The sequence below is a fragment of the Schistocerca americana genome, chromosome 6 (assembly GCF_021461395.2).
Source record: "Schistocerca americana isolate TAMUIC-IGC-003095 chromosome 6, iqSchAmer2.1, whole genome shotgun sequence".
Classification (NCBI taxonomy): Eukaryota; Metazoa; Arthropoda; class Insecta; order Orthoptera; family Acrididae; genus Schistocerca; species Schistocerca americana.
In genome coordinates this window covers 296841390-296862084 of record NC_060124.1, presented here as the reverse complement: position 1 = coordinate 296862084, position 20695 = coordinate 296841390, and the positions used below count along the sequence as shown (strand labels likewise).

Sequence of the window (20695 nt, the reverse complement as noted above, 5' to 3'; positions counted from 1 at the left end):
ATTTAAGACTGAACTTAAAAATTACCTTTTAAGCAAAACTTTCTATGACGTAGATGAGTACTTTGATTGTGTGTAAATTTATTGCCAAAAATTTTAATTTGTATGTCTAAACTTGCACTTTTAAGAAATGTCTTGAAAGTGATATTCCATTATTGTGTCTGTAGTACTTGTACTAGTATGATACCTTTGTTGTGACAATTCCTACATCATGTAAATGATATACAGGAAGATAATAAAATGAAAAATGAAAAAATGAAATGAAAGTGTGAACCTAATCTATGAAGTTATAGATGTAAGTGGACTGTGCATAGAAGCAAAATTTGAAGCTGCAGTCATAATGTTACCAAACCAAGAAATTATAATAGCTTCAGTATACCGTCCCCCAAAACACAATGAAGACCTGTTTGTGGAGCTGCTGGAGAAACTGATACTCTTGCTACACAAATACAAAAACTACAGAGTACTAATATTTGGTGATATCAATATAGACATTAGGTTTAAGAATAGAAAGGTTGATCACTTGCTAAACACATTAAGATCTCTTAACTTCAGTTGTGTAAATGACAAACCCACAAGACAGGAAGCATGTCTAGATAACACAATTTGTAATTTTCGTCTAAACAAAACAGAATTCAACACAATCAAGCTAGGCATTTCAGATCATGAGTGACTATGGCTCAGACACTTCTTAACAGTAAATCAACTAAAACTTACACAGATTATAGAAAAAATATAAGACCAATTAACAAATCAAAGTTAAACAAGTTGATAAGTAAACTGAATTTAATAAAATGGGCCAAAATAATAACCACCATAGGTGCAAATGAATCTACTACCAAATTTCTAGAACAGTTAACTGAAAATTTTGAAGCATGTTGTCCTGAATGCTGCCAGAAAATATCAAAGCAAAATCGTTACACTGAACCACAAAATCTAGAATGCTGGTACACCCCACATCTAAGTAGAATAAGAATCAGAATGCTACTCTATCATGATAGGTCCAAGCACAATAATGCTGACAAGGAAATGTACATGAAAGTGAGAAAGATTTACAAGTCTGAAATCAAGGCAGCTAAGTGCAAAGTTTGTTTGGGGCCAGATTAATGACAACATAGATAAATGTGCATTCTGGAATAAGTTACCTGTGGTTAGTCAAAATTTGTATCCAAATTGGTGAAATGAAGTGAAAGAGGATCTATCCAGGAATTGTAATTTTGACAGTAATATAGTTTGTGTTCCTTCTGCAACAAGTGATGTTTGTTGTGTCATGGAATCCATTCATTACGTTCAATCTTTACCTGACAACATGACTACCCAAAGCAATGTTATGATACCAGTAATGTGTATAAATCCTTGTAAAGACAGTGTGGATGTAGTATTTGATGTCCAGACAACTTACAAGAGATCATAGGTGCTGAGTAATGTACTCAAGCATCTGTCAACTACATCAGTGTTGTTACTGAGATTTGTAAATCGGTAGCCAAGACTGCCAAAGACAATGTTATTCCACATAAATGTACATTTTTTTTCAAGTAGAGGTATAAATTTCCCATTAGATTATCTAACTGTAAATCAGTATGTATTTTGGTTATCAATTGTAACCGATTCTTCTAAGCCCCTATGTACATAGGTTAGTTTGTATGAACAATTAACAAATAGTGTGGAAGACATTTACTAGTATAGACAGTATAACAAGATGTATACATGTCTGATTTCATATGCTGACTATGGTCCTCAAGTTACATGATTATGTCATAATTCAAAGCTAATTATGACTCTGTTTACTTGTATTTATCCTGAGTACTGCAATATTGCATCTCATTGGAACTTGAGTTGTGGGCAAACTCATGCTTAACTCTGGTTTGGGTACCCTGGTCATCGCTACTGTGTGTGTGTACTCAAGGAGAGTGTGCAACTATTGATTAAGGATAGGTGCTTATTATAACTACTCTTTACATATGATTGAACTTATTGATATGAATATGAACTTTATTGATTTTGTTATGTTGAATTTTTTTTTGCGGGTTTATACCTGGTGTGGTTTGGGTTTATGGGTTGTTACACATATTGTAAGCTTAGGTCCTAATATTTTCTTATTATTTTGTCCTTCCATGAGTCAACATACTCTTGCATATTCTGGTTTATGTGACTGATTGATTTTGTGCTATATTCCTACTCATGATTGAGTATTTTCTTCTGGTTTGTACCCATTGTTGTGAGTTTTTCAAGTTGGTGCACTCATCATACACTTAGGCTCTGAATTTTTTTTCTTCTCTTTTGAAGATTTTGAAGGTGTGACTTTATGGATTTAACCTTGCAATTTGTAATTCTAGTAATTTACCTTATCTCTGATTTCTTTCCATAGTTTATTATTATAATGTTGTAGTTTTGACTTTGTATCAATTGTCTTGTGACAGAATGTTCTACAGTTCTGAAAATCTGAGTGCCATGTTCTGATATATGTACACTCCTGGAAATTGAAATAAGAACACCGTGAATTCATTGTCCCAGGAAGGGGAAACTTTATTGACACATTCCTGGGGTCAGATACATCACATGATCACACTGACAGAACCACAGGTACATAGACACAGGCAACAGAGCATGCACAATGTCGGCACTAGTACAGTGTATATCCACCTTTCGCAGCAATGAAGGCTGCTATTCTCCCATGGAGACGATCGTAGAGATGCTGGATGTAGTCCTGTGGAACGGCTTGCCATGCCATTTCCACCTGGCGCCTCAGTTGGACCAGCGTTCGTGCTGGACGTGCAGACCGCGTCAGACGACGCTTCATCCAGTCCCAAACATGCTCAATGGGGGACAGATCCGGAGATCTTGCTGGCCAGGGTAGTTGACTTACACCTTCTAGAGCACGTTGGGTGGCACGGGATACATGCGGACGTGCATTGTCCTGTTGGAACAGCAAGTTCCCTTGCCGGTCTAGGAATGGTAGAACGATGGGTTCGATGATGGTTTGGATGTACCGTGCACTATTCAGTGTCCCCTCGACGATCACCAGTGGTGTACGGCCAGTGTAGGAGATCACTCCCCACACCATGATGCCGGGTGTTGGCCCTGTGTGCCTCGGTCGTATGCAGTCCTGATTGTGGCGCTCACCTGCACGGCGCCAAACACGCATATGACCATCATTGGCACCAAGGCAGAAGCGACTCTCATCGCTGAAGACGACACATCTCCATTCGTCCCTCCATTCATGCCTGTCGCGACACCACTGGAGGCGGGCTGCACGATGTTGGGGCGTGAGCGGGAGACGGCCTAACGGTGTGCGGGACCGTAGCCCAGCTTCATGGAGACGGTTGCGAATGGTCCTCGCCGATACCCCAGGAGCAACAGTGTCCCTAATTTGCTGGGAAGTGGCGGTGCGGTCCCCTACGGCACTGCGGTACGGTCTTGGCGTGCATCCGTGCGTCGCTGCGGTCCGGTCCCAGGTCGACGGGCACGTGCACCTTCCGCCGACCACTGGCGACAACATCGATGTACTGTGGAGACCTCACGCCCCACGTGTTGAGCAATTCGGCGGTACGTCCACCCGGCCTCCCGCATGCCCACTATACGCCCTCGCTCAAAGTCCGTCAACTGCACATACGGTTCACGTCCACGCTGTCGCGGCATGCTACCAGTGTTAAAGACTGCGATGGAGCTCCGTATGCCACGGCAAACTGGCTGACACTGACGGCGGTTGTGCACAAATGCTGCGCAGCTAGCGCCATTCGACAGCCAACACCCCGGTTCCTGGTGTGTCCGCTGTGCCGTGCGTGTGATCATTGCTTGTACAGCCCTCTCGCAATGTCCGGAGCAAGTATGGTGGGTCTGACACATCGGTGTCAATGTGTTCTTTTTTCCATTTCCAGGAGTGTATAAATTATTACTTGTATGGTAGACACTTTTCTTACATTTTCTATAAATATGTATTAGGTACTTCTATTCATCTGTATTCCACCTTTTGGCATCATTTTATACACTGTTTGGCAAACCTGACAGCAAGTCACAAAATATTGTAAACACATTGTTTCCAAATTATATGAGGGGTGTATTGTAAAGGGACACCTTCATCTAGTGTTATCTTCCCTCAACACAAGTAATCAATACAAAAAATATTTTCTTGAATGTTGAATAGATTGATAATATCTCAGGTGCTTTTCTAAAAAGAATTTCATATGATTTTCTACCCGATGTATTATACCTCAGGCTAAAATCTGTAAAAAAGAAATTATTTTATTTTCTTTGTTACAATTGATATGTACTAGTTCTGAATGTACAGTTGATTTTTTTAAAAGAAACATTTGAAATTACGAAATATTTGGCACACTTAAAATTTCTATAATTGATTACGCAGTTTGGTGCTATTTGTTATGTTAATTTCTGGATTCACTTGTGGAATAATAATATGAATTAATAGAGGTTCATTTGTCAAGAGAATTTGTAAGCCCTTTGGAATATTGTTAGGACAGTGAGGTACAGTAGTGTAGTGAGGCAGTAATGGGCGTGCCTCTGATGTGATCAGACGTGTTTTATTTTTGGGAAGAGAAATGTAATTTTTGGCCTTGTTGACATGGAAATTGTAAAGACAGTGTGATATAGAAAAATGTATGAGAATAAAATTTTGAGTAAAACAAAAAATATAGTGCAGGCTCACTTCAAACTTAATACTTCAGTTGGAACCATGAGAACATATTTTGTCAAAAAATTTCAGTTTCAAAAATCAGCCACTAGACAAGAAGAACAGGAGTCAAAGTAAGATAAGATAAGTAAAAAGTTTATTGTAAATCTTATTCCTCTTGAAGCTTATTATAAGAGTCAACCATAAAGACAGGACATTCAACAAATGATGTGAGGGAGGGGCAGAGTACAGTAGTCATTAGTGTCCAGACATGTAAATTCAGCAAAAAAATTACATCATTAGCCTGCACCATGCATCTTGTTTTGCATACTAATATGACCTACACAGCTCTGTTTAAAATGTTTCATCATTGTATTTCACGAAAGTAATAATTAAAAAAAAATTAAGAATGTACTCTGTAAATTGCTGCAAAAATGCAGACAAACAGAAGTTCCACCTTTGATTCTGGAACATTGGAAAGAAGAAAGCCAAAGAAATATTTAGTACTTCTTATTTTCAGTCAAATTATACAAAGCAGAAACAATAAGTAAACAAAATATAGAAAATGACTGGTATGCGTTCTGCAGAAAATGTATCTCACTGTCAGTGCACGTGCAATTCATTTTTTTCTGAAGCATTTTTAAATCTTAGAGAAAAACCTCATCGTATTAAAAAGTCATATGAAAGATGGGAATTTCTTACAGCTCACATGAGAGGAAACATAGCATTATCAGAAGATAGTTATGACACAGCTCTGGCACATTTATCAACCAAAACTTCATACTACTCCAGCACAAACTAAAAGTGTTTCAAAAATCCATATCTTACAATGAAATAATTGTACACTTAATCCAGAAGTACAAAATGCACAGAATTCTGATGATGGAGTATTGTACTTATTACCCCAGATTCCGTAAGGAACTCAGCTCATATGCTATTACAAATACATGAAGTGATGTGTATGATTTTCATATTGAGTACCAAACTGAATTATGAAAAGATGACCAGTGTATGCAGATGTATAACTTACATTTGGAGAAATATAAAATATATAAACAACTGTAGTAATAGACATTGTCAGAATGTGGAAAAAATAGTTCAATGCTGGTATTATAGTATGACTGTGCTCAAAAAATGGCTTTATCCAACCTTTGTGCTACCATGCAGTTCTGCTAGAGACTGCTTCAGACATTTTTAGTGGTTACTCTCACAGTGACAGCCATATTTAGTCCTTAATATTCCATTTAGTGACTTGCAATTAATTTTGGCTGTGGCAGCTACTACAAACTGTCACTGATTTCAAATTACACAACAAGAATTTGTTGGTAAAATCATAACCAAAACATTTTGCTTCAGCTCAATATTAGTTTGCCTTTTTTATTGTGGAGGCTGGACTTCCAATTAATGTGCTTACATCAGCAAAGATCATTACAAATTTGTTATAAAGGAATCATTTAATATCCACATCAAAAACAGAAGTAGAATGTCCACTTACAAAGAACTTGCTGTGGATGGGAGGATAAACTCTGATCTTCATCCTTTTTTGATGGAGCAGAGCAGCACAATTTACCTTAAGATGGGATTGCCAACGTACTTTGCATACATTCACTTAGTACTTTGCTATCTTCAGGGTCACTGCAGCTATGCCCAGAAATGTATTTATTCTACAGATGCTTGCTGTAAGAATACTGTGCACAACTGATAACTGACTCCCTTGCAGTAATGTCTTCCAATGACTAGGGCTTCCTTCACCTACATACCAACACATAGGCCCCATGAAAGTATTTGTAGTTAATAACACTGAATTCAGTGTGAACTGTACGATTCACAATACTAGTAGTAAAAATAATTCCATATAAGCTACATGCCCTTACCAGTTTATCACAATATATGGACTCAGATATGTAAATTCCACTTGATACTAATGTTTTTGTTACACAGATCTTGAGTTTGCCAGTGTAGGTCCTGTATGTAGCTGATAGCAGCCTGTGTGTAATAAACACTTTGAGGTGTTAGATTAAAATGACAGCTGAGTAGTAGAAGTGGCCTATTTCAAAGTTTTCTGCTGTTACATATAAACACATATAAAGTAATTTAGAAGCAATTGCTGTAATGTGAGTAGATAAGCACTAATTGGTTATGAATATCCTCCACAGAAGTAGTCTGCAAGAACTGCTTGCGTTTATTAATGTATAAATTGACTTAACCACATCACTGAAAAATCTCTTTCAAGATCAACAGAACTCAAAGTATGAATTAATTAATTAATTAATCACTCCATTCTGACTCTAGTTTTACTCCTGTGGTTCAAGCTATTGTAAACACAATCTCAGTGATGTAGAGGCATACCATTAGTGTCACAAAATATTAGTTTCTCAGTTTCGTTTCTATGGCCTACACAATCACAGGTATTCAGAAGGTAGCAAAAAGGAAAGGTGGAGTAGTGGGGGGGAATCAATATTCTACTTGTTCTACTTGTGAGCAACCTGCTGAAAAAAATTTTGAGAAGGGAAATTAGAGATTGTTTGTTTATTGCTGTGCTTGTACACAACTGTCATTACTTTATATTTAAGTTCGTCAAGAAATGTACCTTTAGTGAGTGATGGACTGCAAAAATACCCTGACAGAAATCTTGACAAGCAAGCTCAAAATTTTAATACTTTACAAGAAATATGGACATGGCATGAAGGATTATTGATTTTCAGAGGGTAATCATTTCTGTAATCTCATTATAAATTGGAATTTGGTTGTGATGTCTGATGGTGACACAGTCATTGTCTAAATCTAACACAGTTGTATTTGATAGTTTGTTTCTGGCCCATATAATTGCTGTCATTATTAAGACTAGACTGCTGAACTAATTAGCCACCAAACTGTAGCTGTCACTGTTTATATTACAGTCATTGCATCAAAACTAAACATAATTTGTTGTCATTTTTCTTCTTTAGTATTGATGTACAACAATTTTGCACTAGTTATTCACTTTTTCTTGTACCCAGTGTGCACTCTGTAATGAAACCAGTGCTACAAACACATTCCACAAAAAATTTAAATGTTGAAGCATCATACACAAACTTACATGTTCTCTGAGAGAGACAAGCTAGACACACAGAACATTAAATGTGAACTTACGTCTCAACAGCAACTAGTCCCATAGCACTAATTTTGGCTATGCGATCTTCCCAGTAGGAAGGATGAACTCTGAAATAATGGAGTGCACCACTGAATATAGTGAGACTCTTGTTGTTTAAGTGAAAACCATCAGCATCTGCTACAAGTCCAGATTCTATTGATGAGCCCTGGTAATATGTAAGAACTGGCTGTAGCTCTTCATCTGGAAGCAGCATAAATATTGATGGGTTAGTCCATCCATAAAATGTCAAATATAGGAAACTAATTAATGAAAGCATAAAAACATTATACATCCTAAAATTTGTATAATTAATTTATCCACTGTGTTAGGATTATCTTCAGTTTTCTGGATTGGAAAGTGAATTTTTTTTTTTGTATCCTTCTCACTATCTGAGTGTTCTACTGGTGCCCACAAAGCCACAGAAGTTTTTGATGAATTACTCTTAAAGAAGTTTGTTCTGAATCTTACATTACTTTACTCAAGTGCCTGGATGGCTGGCTCTTAGCTCCTTCTTACCCACATGAGCTGCTTCCCCCTCTTCAGTCTTTTTAAAATCTGATTCTTTGTTATTGTAGATGATCTTCTTAACATACATTCCAAGTCACATGGTTATGATCATATATTAGTATTTAAAGAGTAACTGCCATTTGTAGGAATGGAAAATTCAATCGAGCTAGTTCCTTCACATTCTCTACTGATAGCAATACCAGTTTCACCTCCTAAAGTATCACCGGTCAGCAGTTCGATCTCAATTTATTAAACGTATTTGAAAGCAATTCCTGACAGCTCTCAAGTGTTACTTTTACTACCAGTTTCAGTTTCACTACCAGTTAGTAACCATTGTTACATTGTTACATTCATATATTGTTTATTTATGATGTCATGTCATATCAATATGGCAGTATTATTAATATACCCACTTCAGAACTTCTGACCATCAAGAGAACAAACAGGTATCTGTACGTGAGGTTGTGTGTTGAGTGTGTGTTTGACATCTGACACATCACTTATTGATACAGATAACTGTTTGTTCTTTTCACATTCAGCAGATTTGAGGCAGGCAAATGTTGGGGAAGTTCCTTTAACATGACCACTGCTCATCAGCTGTTCTGTTCTCTCCTCAATAAACACATCTGCATATTCATAGATCTGTATATATGACTAATAAAAATAGTAATAACTTTGTGTGGCTATATGGCCTGGTGTACATCTTTCAATTGGATGCCACTTTGACAACTTGCATGTCCCTAACCTACCCCAGTTGTCCAAGCAGGTAAAGGGGTCATTCAGTTTATAGTTGATCTGAACAAGCAGGTAAAGGGGTCATTCAGTTTATAGTTGATCTGAACCATGTGTCATTGCTGGTGACTTCACAAGGCCTAACTTATATGACTAATCCCTTCCTTGTATTACGTTCACAAAACATGTATCATTGTAAAATGATGCTTGATATGATAATTTCTAATAATAATACAACAAGTGATTTTTGGCGGCAAGAACCAAATGTTTTAAAATTGTGAAGAGAAATTTCATGGGCTAAACCACACACAATCTGTGCTACTTGTCAAGTTCCTCCACAAGCTGTTCTGAATGGCAGCATAACCAGAGAAATCTGAGAACAGGCCATGTGTACAGTATGTGTGAACTAGGCAGTTGCCTAGGATGCCAAAATGGGAGGCTGGAGTGGAGGTCCATAAAATTTCCACAAATTTGTTTATGTTTCGTTGTGATGTTGGCAGTTTGACCATATTGCCAGCACAAAATAAAAACATCAAGGCTGCTGCACATGTAATTCCAAGCATGACAGTTATACATGAACCAGTATTTTGTGCAAGAATATTTGAGTGTCCGTGTAGAAACATTGCACATGTTCTTGGACTCTATAAGGCTTGACTGATTTTGAATTAGCTACATACTCTTACACAAGGTTACCAGAACTCCAATATTTGAACATGTACCAACACTACTCAGGCTCGTGCAAGAAAATATCAGTTGTCAAACAACCTTCTTAATATTCATGTCAGATGATCTTAAGCATATCGCTCATGAAATCCTGGAGTATTTTACTAATGCTTACAAAAGTCAGTCTTGTCACTGGAGCATCAAAAGGAAAGCCAGTCATGGTAAGGTGAAGAAGGATACTGCATTTGATATCTGACAAAACACAAAACAATTGACCCTGCCAAGAGACAAGTGTAAACACCCTGTAAAGGAACAGTCATAGAGTTCAACAGCATCCACTACAGATAAAATTCACTTAAGTTTAAACACATTTGTTTGTGAGTTGGGGTTGTATTAAGTCTGGTAGCTGGAATGTCAGTCTGCTGTTTATGGCAAGTGTTGTGTTGATGAACTGACTGTCAAAATTAGTAGTTCTGTTGGTTTTCCTTGTTGTGCGTTAAATGGTGCAGGACAGACAGGAACATAATGCTTGATGTTTTCAGGTTTCTGAAATGTGGCCTATAATGGTCTTTATGTTTGACTCCACAGATGCTTCTGATGGAATTGCCCTTTCTCCTCCTTTCTTTCCTCCAGAAGAATTGCCCCATAAAGAAGTCCACATCCAAGTGGTTTCAGAAGAAAAGGCACAGCAGGCTTTGAGCATAACTTGTCACTAACACAGGACCTAAATTTTCTTAATAAATAAGATTATGTAACAAGTGCAAACATTGTACAATGGTATTCAGTATGACTTTTACATGGTAATTTTGCGTCAAGATGAATCCCAAGAAGCACAATCATTGCCATCACATTTAACACATGAACTGAATAGAATATTTACAGTTTTCTCACAATTAAAATGCAACTCATTAATTCCAAACCAGACAGGCCTGCGGCCACTCTGAGATAATCATTACATTGATGCTTTAATGCTGCTAACTTTCTTTCAGCTGTAACAAACATAGTGTTATCTGCTTATGTCTACACTTACACAATGTAATATTAGATGTATCATTGATGCAAATTATGAATAGTAAAGGCCAAACATAGAACCTTGTGCCACACCCTTTGTTACATCCAGGACATCTCCTATTGCTCACATGTAATATTTGTTTTCTACCAAGTAGGTATGATCTGCTAAGTTCTGAGCAGTCCATAGTTAGAGGTTTTCATTTTTATCAGAATTGTGCTGCTGATAAGAGTCAAATGCCTTGGTGAGATCCACAACCATGGCATTAATGGACAGCCATGATTCAAATGAAGACAGTACAACAGAAACAATATCTTTAACTGTTTGACCAGCAACAAACTGGATCTTAAATCACATTATGAGTCATATAGAATGTTCTTGGTAGATAAATGGTCACAGATTTAGAGTTGCACACAGTACTCTGTAACTTTTGCAAGGATGGGTACAAGAGAGATTGAACAGTCATTATCTGGATGTGACTTCTCACCTTTTTTCATAGAGCTGTAACAACTGTCATTTTTAAGAGTGAAGGGAGAAAACCATTACTAAATATCCAGTTAATCAGTGAACATAGTGGGTGTGCTACCATATCCACATTTTTTTACAACAGATGTTCTTCAAAAATATGAATGAAGGCTTCTTCTCTTGATCAAGTTTGCCTTTGTTGTATCCATGCTGTTTTTATGTGAAGAACTGTCATTTTGTGTAACTCTGTCTTCATAATTTGTGGAATGAACCAGCCATAAACAACAAAATGCATGATAATACTCTTCAAATTCCATGTATTTCTCATTAGACCACATGACTAAGGTGCTAACTCTTAGGTAAATTTGAATGTGCATGAAAAACTCTGTCAACTTTCAGAAAAAGCAACAAACAGAGAGAACCATTCCATCTGGATAGATTCCTGTGCATGTGTACAGTGGCCCACATGCAGAAATCAGAGGCATGCACAATTTTGCACCAGTTCATGTTCTCCATTGCCTCTTCAAGCAATGGTTGTTAACTTTGTAAGGTTCCTCTTGTTTTGGACACTATTTATTTTGCTCTCTTTAACATTATCATATTTAGTGGAAAAACTACTAACATTTCTGTATTAAATATTAATTGTTAGAATCCAATTTTGACATAATAAACTACTGGGGCAGTCTAAGAGTAATTAAAGCCATTATTGACAAACACCATAAAATAATACACAACCACTCAGTTTGATACAATTAATTTCAAAAATTATGGAAAACTCAGAGCATGGACCCCACAGAGATCAGACATAGTGTACATCCTAGTGCCAGTTAGCTTGGAGAACTACAGGAATCACTAGCAAACTTCATACAACATCGGAAGGATTTGTATCTCATTACAGTCAGTTTAATGCATAATAGAATTGTGGAACTGATAACAAATTGGACTACAAGATCTGCTACCAGGAACTACATCAGCAAGAGATCTTTACAGAACAGGCAGGGGGAAGACATACGCATCAACTCACAAAGGTAATCCAAAAAATGCTTATCTTCAATTCTGCAGCCTCAAGTAAACAGTTTGACCAGTCTTACAGTATATGGCCTATGTCACCTCATACCTATGGACTTGTCACTATACTGAGAAAGGTTTCTGGAGAGCTAGTGCACGAGGGCACAAAAGGATCTTACAACTTCACTAATGTTGTTGTGTGTGCCCTCACAAAGATTACAATCAGCTGATGATCTTGTAAACAAATCTTCATGTCAGAATTGAACAGGAGCTTGCAGACATTTATTAATTTCATTCTTGTTCTGTATCATTGTTCTGCTGCACTTTGGTATAACTGAACCTCACATATTTTCATAGAAACTGTTTAAAGAACATAACATCACAATTTAATTTTTTTTATTTTGAAAGATGGGGCAAGAGTGAGTGACTGACAGTGGTAGTGGGAAGAAGGACAAATATATAACTTGCCTGTAGCTATGCCTACATAAATACTTCACAAGCCTCATACAGTGAATGGTGGAAAGTACCTTGCTCCACTATTATATGTTTTCCTTCCTATTGCATACACATATTGAATGAGGGATTAATGACTGTCTTACTGCCTTTGTGCATGCCCCAGTGTCTCTTTTTCTCGTGATCCCTACACAAGATATAAAATGGTGGCATCATAATGGAAACATTCTTCTTTGAATACAGTTTCTCTAAATTTACTCAACAGGGTTTCATAAGAACTACACTGTCTTTCTTCCACAACTTTTCTATTTAGTTTCCCGAGCATCACTGTTACACTTTCCTACAGTTTATATGAATCAGTTACAATCCTAGTAGCACAATTCTGAATTTGTTCAATGTTTGTTGCCATGTCTGCTACAAGGTTATTATAATTTATTGAAATAATTGCATAAATTCATTGTAGCTACAATATCTGACATATTAACACAAAACTCAAGGCTCATATAGAAAAACTCAAACAGATTTGCAATTTTTGCATTTGCCACAAGAACAGAGCAGTGGGCAGTTAGGTAAGGTGGTGACAGGTGCTGAGAAAGCTTATTCCTTGCTTGAAATGGAATCACAGCAGTCTGCTGTAATAGCACAGTGTTACTTCAGAACGAAGTTCAACAGAGATCCACCAAGTTCCAACTCCATTTGGTGATGGTATGCACAGTTTAAAGCTTCATGGTGACTCTGCCTGGGGAAATAAATGGGCCAGTCTGCTGTTACTGAAGAAACAGTTGACCACATGTGGGTGAATTTTGCACACAGACCACAGAAATTGAGAAACAAACAAGAAGAGAGCTGAATGCACCACAATCAACAATTTGGAAGATCTAAGGAAATGACTGAAGTAACAATCTTACCACTTACAATTACAACAAGTCAGACAGTTTGAATTTTCAGCACAGTTACAATAGATAATGAAAGAGGATGGTTTTTGTGAGAACATCATCTTCAATGATGAAGCAACATTTTTGTGAATGGCACAGTGAACAAGCACAGTGGGCAATTCTGGGGCAAAAAATCCCCACGCTATTTTGCAGCATATTTGAGATTCACCAAGAGTTAATTTGTTTTTAGCAGCCTCATGGTTTAAAGTTTATGATCCCATTTTCCTTCTGCAAAAATACTGTTACAGGACATGTGTATCTGGATATGCTGCAAAACTGGCTCATGCTATAACTGGAGACTGACAGTGTGATTTCATCTACCAACAGAATGGTGCTCAATCCCATATCTGTTGTGATGTTCAAGAATTCTTAAAGAGGAAATTGAGAAACTGATGCATCAGTCATGATGGGGTTGGTGATTAGCAGTTCATGTCATTACCTCCACACTCTCCCGACCAAATCCCATCTAATTTTTTTGTGTGCAGTTCCTCTACCAAAACATATACCAGAACTGTGAGCTAATATCAGCAGTGCTTTTGAACAGATTTATAGGTACATGCTGTGCTGAACATGGAAAGAATTTGATTATTGACTTAATATCTTCAGAATTAGTACAGGCTCACATATCCAGCATGTGAAAAAAAATTTAAAAAAACCTTTTTGAGTTTTTCTATATGTGTGCAAAGCCCTGTGCCAATATGTAGAATAATATAGCTATAGCAAATCTGTGAAGTCACGTCAATCATTTATAATAACCCTTTGACTAAGAGGAACAATATTGTAGAATTCTTTAAAGTCTTCAATTAATTCTGTTTCCCATTTTCTCTCTCTAATACTGATTTTATTTGATCATCCCATTTCATATCGCTTTCTTATTATTACCCTAATATAGGCCCTAATTGATGAGACATGCTCAAGATGTTCACCACTAATCTTGTAATTGAAAACTATCTGGCTTTTTGTCTTTATCAAAGGTATTATCTTACCTTTACCAACATTTAAAGAGAGCTGACATTCATTGCACCAAGTGAAAATTTCACACAAGTCTTTCTCCATTCCATTACAATAACCCAACAACAATACTTTCCTGTACACAACAACATCATGATTGAATCATCTTACAGACCTTCTGATCCTATGTGATAAATCTTTGATATAAAAGTGATTATAATTAAAGTTACAGTTTCAAAACACTGTTAAAAAAAGGACCACTGCTAAGAATGATGTCAAATTTGAATGTAATATTATGAAAGAAGGGGGGGAAAAAACAACAATTGAACAAAAATTTTACCACTAGATGGAGATTTAAGCAGTAGAATATGCAAAACAAAAGGATTGGAGTAAGGAGTTGTTCCTCAGTTTGCTTCTGATAAGTTTGGTATGACTTTCTCAAAGCAGGATCACAGGCTGCAGGTAAAGGCCTCTTACAAGAACTCTGACTGTGCAGCAGTAGCACTGCAGAAGTTCTGAACACTCAAGGCTATGAAAAAAGGTGTTGGTCCCATGTCTGTCTAGGGACTGGAGAAAAAGATTATGAAATTTGAAAAGACAAGTTCTTTTGAAGTGCAACGAGGCAGAGGGAGAGAAACAACCAATCTCACATCAGTAGACGATGTTGTCACAACATTGCAGGAGGGTTTACCAATGGTGTGCATATATGCAGTGCTCAGAGAATTGCCTGAACTTTGGACATGCCTGTGAGCATGGTACATGAACTTTTATGAAACATACTGCATTGCTATCAATACAAAATTACCCATGTTCAGGCACTGCCTCATTCTGAACTGCCAGTAAGACAAACATTTGCTCCAGAATTTCTTTCTCATGATGAAGTGGAGAATGAATGTCCATGGAACATTTTGTGGACAGTCAAAGTACATTTCCATCTCAAAAGACATGCCAGAATAATGGCAATGGAAAACACTCTCGCACATCATCTTGTACCATTTCTTTCTGCAAAGGTAACTGTGTGGTGCAGGTTGATGGAATCGTTTAGCGAAGGGCACTATTTTCTCCAGCAGATGAATCCTGCATGCCCTGTTATCTGTACTATCACTGGTAAATGCAGCAGGAGTCTTTTGCACATCAAAGTTATTCCATCCCTTCAACACCATTGAGGTGGATCAGTTTGTGCAAGTGGTGCTCCTCTGCTAAATGAACACTCAGTGAAGCAGCTGCTGCAAAGGCATGTTGGAAATACTAGAATTATCAGCCCCCATTTCCCTACAGATCAACTGATCTTAATCAGTGTGACTTCTGGTTGAAAGATGCTGTGTTCACTGCTCTGATTACGTAGCTGTACTTAGGGCATACACTGTGCAGTGCATCTGGAACATGACCCCTGAGACACTATGATCTGTTGTGGAACATGCTGTTTCTCAATTTCAACTTGCACTGGAAAATGGTAGACAACATACTGAGCAGGTCTTGCACCAGTCTCACTGTTTTTCATGCAGTTTTGTCCTCAGGACAACTAAAACCCTATTAAAAATCGACTTTTTGTGATTTTATATGATCGGTTTGTTCTCAGCACAATTAAAAACTGATTTCATTGTTTGTTTTTATACAGTTTGTGGCCTCTGATGTATGACCTTGCTGTGGTAGATCGTGGATGGTCTTACCTAACTAACAGCGCCAAAACCGCTGAATGCCAATCTTGTGCAGTCATGCACTGTATGGAGTTTTGAAACTGGAACTTTAATTACAGTCATCTTGTATGTTGAGAATCTCAGAGCTCCTGTGATGCCTCCTTGATGCACACTCATTTCCATAAATTATTCTCCTCCCAGTATAACATACTATTAGTCAAATATTCCTCCAGCCAATCACATATTTGCAAAGACACTCTCCATGATGCTATGATTAGCAGTCTATGTTTGGAACAGTGTGGAGCTGCCTGCCTAGGGCATGCTGAGAGCGGTTGCAGTACTGTATGACTCATTCATGCAAACATTGTGTTCCGTAAATCCTATCATCCTTCAGGGATATGGAATGTGGAACAGCATTGTTAGCTGCAACAGGCAGAAGACATGCTTTGTTGGTGTTGCACATTTTAGCAAATTTTCTGTGCGATAAACTGCAGTGTTCTTCTTCAGTAAGCCAGTGTGGAAGTGTGCACAGAATCAGCTAAGTGAAAAATCTGTTTATTTGTATATAAAAGCCGATTTCGAAATTTTCCTTTGCATGACCCAGCGCGTACAAGAACTGTGTGCTGATTTAAAGCTCTACATTCGCTTATTTTACTGATCACATCATTCTGCATATTCTTTCATTGATTGTATCAATACTTGTTTGTATTATGATATATTGTGAAATTTCGAACATTCTCAAGTGTTGCAATAAACTCGTAATGGTATCATCAATTATAGGGTTAAACTTGTATTGTATTGTATTGTATTGTATGTTAACTGGGGACCTATAAATGATGGAGAGGCTCCACCCCCACCACAACCGCAGTGGTCCACAACCCCACGACGGCTGCTGCAGTCCACTTTACCCCTCCGCTGCCGAACACCGAACCCAGTGTTATGGTGCAGTTTGGCCCCCGGTGGACCCCTCCCAGGAAATGTCTCACACCAGAGGAGTGTAACACCTATGTTTGTGTGGTAGAGTAATGGTGTTGTACACATATGTGCAGAACTTGTTTGTGCAGAAATTGCCAACATAGTGTAGCTGAGGCGGAATTAGGGGAACCAGCCCGCATTTGCCTAAAAACCATCCACAGACTGGACGGCTCACCGGACCTCAACACAAGTCCACCAGGCAGATTCGTGTCGGGGACCAGGCCCTCCTTCCCACTCCAGAAAGCCATGTGTTGGACTGCTCGGGTAACTGGGTAGGCTAGGATTAAACTTAATTATGCTCTTTTAAAATTTTTGTGAGCCGTAAGCCTATCCTCGTTCAAAACAATCATTCTCTAATTTAACAGCACAGTTATGTGAGAAACAGGGTGTTTTTGAGGATTTTTGAACACATACCGTACATTTTTGTTAAGTTAGTGGTACAAGTGTTATGGGTATGTAATTTATATCGTAGTAAATCAGCATTTGTGGTTAGCAGTTCTGCCAAGAATACATCACCCGTAAATTTTGTTGTATACATCGCAAATAAACGTGCATTTTTGACAATTTTCAGAACTACCATTGTTCTTTGCATAATCTACGAGCAATTGGCTTTTTTGAAAAAGGAGTAGCCCTATTATATTAACTGCATCCATCGTAAATAACTCTGAATTATTGTTTGCAAACAACTATAATTAACCTCAAAACGTTTTAAGAATACTAATTTTTACCACAGGCTTTTCTGTTGCCTTAATAGAAACCTCATTTAGTGTATTTGCTTCAATTCTTATTGGGATCAGCAACTTCGCACCTCAACAAATTAAAAGATAACCAGTGAGCTTAATTTAAAATTTTTTTTCACTGCCTTATAATACATTGCACCAGCCAGAAAGGAGCCCCACTGTGAAAGCTGTTCTTGAACACTGTATGAATTGGTTAACATTTGTAAGCAGCTGAAATTGGCCATGACTACTGCCAAATGATTGGCAGCCACTGTGAATCGATGTGTTGGAAGGGCTCCTGAGAGTCATGTACCTATGACACCAGTACCAGAGGTACCTCAAATACTATCCTCTCCTGTGAATCCTACCTTCTCTGCAGAAAGTACAGGATCTGTCATTACTCATCCTCTTCACTGTGAGTGGCATGTCAATGGTTGATCTAGGCATCCTACATGGGGCAGATGAGGACCAGGGAGGACTCTGTGTTTTGTACTGATCCCTGTAACCAAAGTTTGAGATGCTCTGTCTCACTGAAATTGAAACATAGCCAGTGGGAACAAGAGGAGGCAAATGCAAAAGAGTAGGGTCCTATTAATTGTAGGCAGGTCAAATGTATGGCGAATGATGGTACCCCTTAGGGAAATGGCAGCAGGGGACAGGAAAGGACACCAGGTGCACTCAGGGGGCTCATTCAACATATCGAAGACTTTATTCCAGCAGCCATTGAAGGAACAGGATGCAACCAACTACAGATTGTGGCATGCATTGCAACAAGTGATGCCTGTCAACTGAGATCTGAGATCATACTTGAGTCATTCCAGCAATTGGCAGTGAAGACTGACAAAAACCAGCCATGGTTAGGGAGTTTCAATGAAGCTCATAATTTTAGCATTGTCCCCAGAACTGATTGTGGCCCTTTGGTTCTGATTTGAGTGGAAGGACTGAACTAGAGACTTCAAAGGTTCTGTGACAAGCTAGGCTCTGACTTCCTGGACTTGAGCCATAAGGTTGAGGACTGTAGGGTCCCCCTAAACGGGTCAGGTGTGCTCAGCACATCAGAGGCTGCTATTCAGGCAGCTGACTGTGTGTAGGGTGCACACAAGGATTTTTTTAGATAAGGCATCTCTCCATCCAATTCCAATAATAATTGTTGTAGCAAACCCAGAAGTATCAGTGTAAGATCAAAAGAAATGCCTCCCACAGATGAGATCTTTAAAAGAGTAGTGGTAAAGTGCCGAAGCACTCGCAAAGTGCCAGAGTTTGAAGTGCTCATGAAAAGCAGTGAAGTTCACATAATACTAGGTATTGAAAGCTGATTGAAACTTGAAATTGATAGCAATGAGATTCTGGAGGAAAGTTTAAGTGTATATCTGAAGGACAGGCAAGTGGGAAGTGGAAGTGGTATATTTGTCACAGTAGACAAGAAACTCAGATCCACTGAGATAGAAACTGAAGCTGCATGTCACACTGTTTGGGCAAGACTCAGTATCAAGGGCAGGCATAAAATGATAATTGGATCCTCCTCTCACCTGTCACACTTGTCTCCTGAGTAACCGAAAAATTTAAAGAAAACCTCAGTTCACTTGTATATAAGTTCCCCAATCATACTGTAGTCATTGGTGGAGGCTTTAGTCATCCAATAATTACTTGGGAAAATTACAGTTTTGTTAGTGGTGGGCGTGATGAGAAATCCTGTGGAACAGTACTAAATCCCTTCTCTGAAAACCACCTTGACATGGTAATTGGATGTCTCTATACGCCCCCTGGCTCAGCAGCTGTTGTGGCTGAGCACCTAAAGGATGATTTGGAAAATATTTCGATTAGATTTCCCCACCATATTATAGTTCTGGGTGGAGATTTTAATTTGCCGGATATAGACTGGGAGACTCAAACATTCATAACGGGTGGCAGGGACAAAGAATCCAGTGAAATTTTTTTAAGTGCTGTGTCTGAAAACTACCTTGAGCAGTTAAACAGAGAACCGACTCGTGGTGATAACATATTAGACCTTCTGGTGACAAACAGAGCCAAACTATTTGAAACAGTTAACGCAGAACAGGGAATCAGAGATCATAAAGCGGTTACTGCATCGATGATTTCAGCCTTAAATAGAAGTATTAAAAAAGGTAGGAAGATTTTTCTGTTTAGCAAAAGTGACAAAAAGCAGATTTCGGTGTACCTGATGGCTCAACACAAAAGTTTTGCCTCAAGTACAGATAGTGTTGAGGATCAGTGGACAAAGTTCAAAACCATCATACAATATGTGTTAGATGAGTATGTGCCAAGCAAGATTGTAAGAGATGGAAAAGAGCCACTGTTGTACAACAACCGAGTTAGAAAACTGCTGTGGAAGCAAAGGGAACTTCACAGCAAACGTAAACATAGCCAAACCTTGCAGACAAACAAAAATTACGTGAAGCGAAATGTAGTGTGAGGAGGGCTATGCGACAGGCGTTCAATGAATTCGAAAGTAAAGTTCTATGTACTGACTTGGCAGAAAATCCTAAGAAATTTTGGTCTTATGTCAAAGTGGTAGGTGGATAAAAACAAAATGTTCAGACACTGTGTGACCAAAATGGTACTGAAACAGAGGATGACAGACTGAAGGCCGAAATACTAAATGTCTTTTTCCAAAGCTGTTTCACAGAGGAAGACTGCACTGTAGTTCCTTCTCTAGATTGTCACACAGATGACAAAATGGTAGATATCGAAATAGACGACAGAGGGATAGAGAAAGAATTAAAATTGCTCAAAAGAGGAAAGGCCGCTGGACCTGATGGGATACCAGTTCGATTTTACACAGAGTACGCGAAGGAACTTCCCCCCTTCTTGCAGCGGTGAACCATAGGTCTCTACAAGAGTGTAGCGTTCCAAAGGATTGGAA

At 38.3% G+C, this 20695-nt stretch overlaps 1 protein-coding gene across 1 annotated transcript in view; it reads right to left on the bottom strand.

Moving 5' to 3' along the window:
- LOC124619644 (beta-galactosidase-1-like protein 2) overlaps positions 1-20695 on the bottom strand; it is a 93489-nt gene that overhangs the window by 59544 nt on the left and 13250 nt on the right. The window contains exon 2 of the mRNA XM_047146172.1: positions 7757-7958. Coding sequence (XP_047002128.1) covers positions 7757-7958 — 202 coding nt within the window. The remainder of the gene's footprint in view (positions 1-7756; positions 7959-20695) is intronic.